General features: G+C 47.5%; 1 protein-coding gene across 1 annotated transcript; it reads left to right on the top strand.

Annotated features, from left to right (window-relative positions):
* Positions 1 to 719: 719 nt before the first annotated feature.
* LOC125528303 (probable myosin-binding protein 4) lies at positions 720 to 3319 on the top strand (the record flags this gene model as incomplete). Its single annotated transcript, XM_048692796.1, has 2 exons — positions 720 to 1777; positions 1857 to 3319. Coding segments are annotated over exons 1-2 (2211 nt in total), but the record flags the coding sequence as incomplete, so codon positions are not given.
* Positions 3320 to 3323: the final 4 nt, after the last annotated feature.

Below are 3323 nucleotides of genomic sequence, written 5' to 3' on the forward strand. Positions count from 1 at the left end.
ACTACGATGGCGCTTGTGGTGACTTTGTCAATCTTAAAATATTGTATTGGTTTGGAGATGCTCGTAGAAATAATATGTGTGTGCATGTTTATAAAGATGAGTATGTGTGTGTACGTGGGCATGTATGAGTGATCGGAGTGTTGGACGAATAAGAACCCATGGAGGGTGGAAGGACGAAAGCGGAGAACGACGAGCGAGACGTGGGGGAGCGGGACAGGGAACTTTATATATATTTTTTAAGTTCTTTTTATTATTCAGTACATATATAAATTTGCCGTCTTTTCTTGGCCATGGTAAGGTGAGGCTATGCTTAAATCTCTCACCCTCTCACCACATGCAAAGGTTAGAGAGAGAAATGCGGGGACAAACGGCGGGCGCGGGCACCCTGCTCCCTCTCTCCCCTCTCCAATCCTACGGAGAATGGGAGCGAGCCATTTTCCCTCCTGTTTACAACCAAGAACCAAAACTTCCTCCAAACCTCTTTGGGGACCTTTTCCCCGCATTTCTGGGCCTCCCGCCCGATCCCGCCATACGCCCCTCTCCCGCATCCGCCCGAGCTGTTGATCTGGAGAATCGCAGCTTCTTGATTTGAGATCCGCAGCAGCACCGGTATGTTCCGCTTTCCGATCACAATCTTGTTTGAATCTGCACGACATGCTGATGCTGTGCGTATGAGAACCCTGAATGGTAAATTGGTGCGATTTCTTTGCAGGATAGATTAGATCAAAAATCGAGGGTTCTTGCCACCAATCTGTATGTGCATTGGCGACTGGGGGAAAACCTGTTACTAGGCTGAGAGCATCGTGATTATTGCAGAAATTTGGCTCATCGGCAAAGTTTCGTTGGGAGAAAAGGTTCCATCTTATGGAACCTGATGTTGGCATGAGTAACCAAGGTTGCAGGACTGTTGTTTCCTCATTTACAATCTGGTGTGATCTGAGCATCTTTGTGCCGCACTAATGGGAGGTTCACAGGACAGGCTGGGCATTTGAGCAACCTACATGCAAATTGTCGGTGCCCTGATCTTTCATGGCTGCGAAAGCTCGTGCGAGGCCGCGAGACTCTTGGCGGCGATTCTGGCTGGTGCTGGGCCATGCCTTGAGCGAGTGCTTCCTCATCGTAATGCTGCTTGTGGTCGCCGTGGTGTCGTATACCGCGACGAGGTTCGCGCGCATCTGCAGGATCCGGTCACCGTGCATGCTGTGCTCAAGATTGGACAAGGTTCTGCATGGCAAGGCCTGGTTCTCTGAGGAGCTGATTTGTGCAGCACACAGGGTGGAAATCGCGCGTTTATCTTATTGCCAGATTCACAGTAAGCTCGCACATTCTGATGATCTATGTGGAAAGTGCTTGCTTTCATGTTCTGGACCAGTTGGTAAGCCAGGTAACCCAACAAACATGAGCATTAAGGAGAAGGCGGGGCACACACACCGATGTTCTTGTTGTTCAGAGCCATTCACGAAGAGAGACAACGCGCACAAGTTATTTGAGGAGGTGAATGGCAGGTCTCAGAATGATGGAATGAGCAAAGTGAAGGAGAGAAGCATGGCCACGGCAAGCGTTGGGCATTCTTCGGATGAGGATTTTGATCAATTGCCTCACGGAGGTTACAGAAAGCTAAATGCCTGTCATGACTCTCAATCAGAGATTCATGTCTCAGATGATGATGTTGGCGGCTATGCAAAGCCTTATGAAGCTAAACGTCGAACCAGAGATCTCGACGAGCACTCGAAGGCTGTGCCTGAGCAAATTCGTCAGGAGCTTCCGAAAGAGAAAAGTATGTATCGTTTTCCAAAATGCTATAATCCTTATCTAACCCAAACTATTTCTGAGAATGTCAAATTTGTGAAATGTAGCTTTTCTGGTTGGTGTTGAGGAGGTCGGCGATTTAGAGGGTGTTTCACGAAGCCCTGACCAGGAAGCTGCAGAGGCTTTTGCTGCTTCTGCATCTAACGGGGCCCGCTCAACTACAAACCATCATATCAACCGCAACAGTAGCATGAAGAATGCTCCTGGTGGTAGAGGCAATCTTAGGTCTCCTCGATGGTCTGAAGTAATCTCCGCTAAGGAAACCAATTCAACAACACATGAAGAAGTGAAGACATTCATGTCCCAGTTGTCTTCTGCACGAGGCCTCGATGGTCCTTGGAGTGAGGTGGCTGCTAGCCCCAGAATCAGCATACAGATTGATGAGTACAGTCAATCTGATGCCATTGATGGCAGACAGTTCCTTGATCTGGAACCATCTGATGTTCCAACTGAAGCTGAAGGTGAAATCTCCCCTGAGTCCCTGAAGAAGCAATGCGAGCTTAACAAGAAAAAACTAAGCATCCTTTATAAAGAGCTCGAGGCAGAACGGAGTGCTTCGTCTGTTGCAGCAAGTGAAGCGATGGCTATGATCAATAGGTTGCAAGTTGAAAAGGCTGCAATGCACATGGAGGCGCTGCAGTATCTCCGGATGATGGAAGAGCAGGCTGATCATGACCAAGAAGAAATTGGAAAGCTAAATGACTTGCTTACAGAAAGAGAGAAAGAAATGCTTGACCTGGAAGCTGAACTCGAAAGTTATGAGAGCAGGTTCCGCATCGAACCATTTGATCTCGGAAATTTTGACGCTGTTGATGGAGGCATGGCACTCAGAGTCTTGGATAGCTCAGATTTTGTGAGGAATACCATCTTTGGTTTTGAAGATGAGAAGGCCAAAATTTTGGAATCCTTGAGCAGATTAGAGGAAACACTTGGCGTGCCTTACACAAATAGATTTGATTTGGGTGGCGCAAGTGATATCATACAGAGTGGGTCACTGAGAGATCATCCAAGTGATGGGCCTGGCCAACATGTAGAGAACTCAGAATTGGAACGCCGGAGTTCACTATTGCCTCAGGAGCACATGAACGACGAATCACGCTTGAACGATGACTCACTGAGAGATCATCCAAGTGATGGGCCTGGCCAACATCTAGAAAACTCAGAATTGGAATGTGGGAGTTCACTATTGCCTCAGGAGCACATGAACGATGAATCACACTTGAACAATGACTCACTGAGAGATCATCCAAGTGATGGACCTGGCCAAGATCTAGAAAACTCAGAATTGGAAAGTCGGAGTTCACTATTGCCTCAGGAACACATGAACGATAAATCACACTTGAAAGATGACTCAATGAGAGATCATCCAAGTGATGGGCCTGGCCAACATGTAGAAAACTCAGAATTGGAGTGTCGGAGTTCACTATTGCCTCAGGAAGACTTGAACGATGAATCACTGAGAGATCAGCCAAGTGATGGGCCTGGCCAATACGTAGAAAACCCAGAACTGGAAT

This window comes from Triticum urartu, unplaced genomic scaffold, assembly GCF_003073215.2.
Source record: "Triticum urartu cultivar G1812 unplaced genomic scaffold, Tu2.1 TuUngrouped_contig_4785, whole genome shotgun sequence".
Classification (NCBI taxonomy): Eukaryota; Viridiplantae; Streptophyta; class Magnoliopsida; order Poales; family Poaceae; genus Triticum; species Triticum urartu.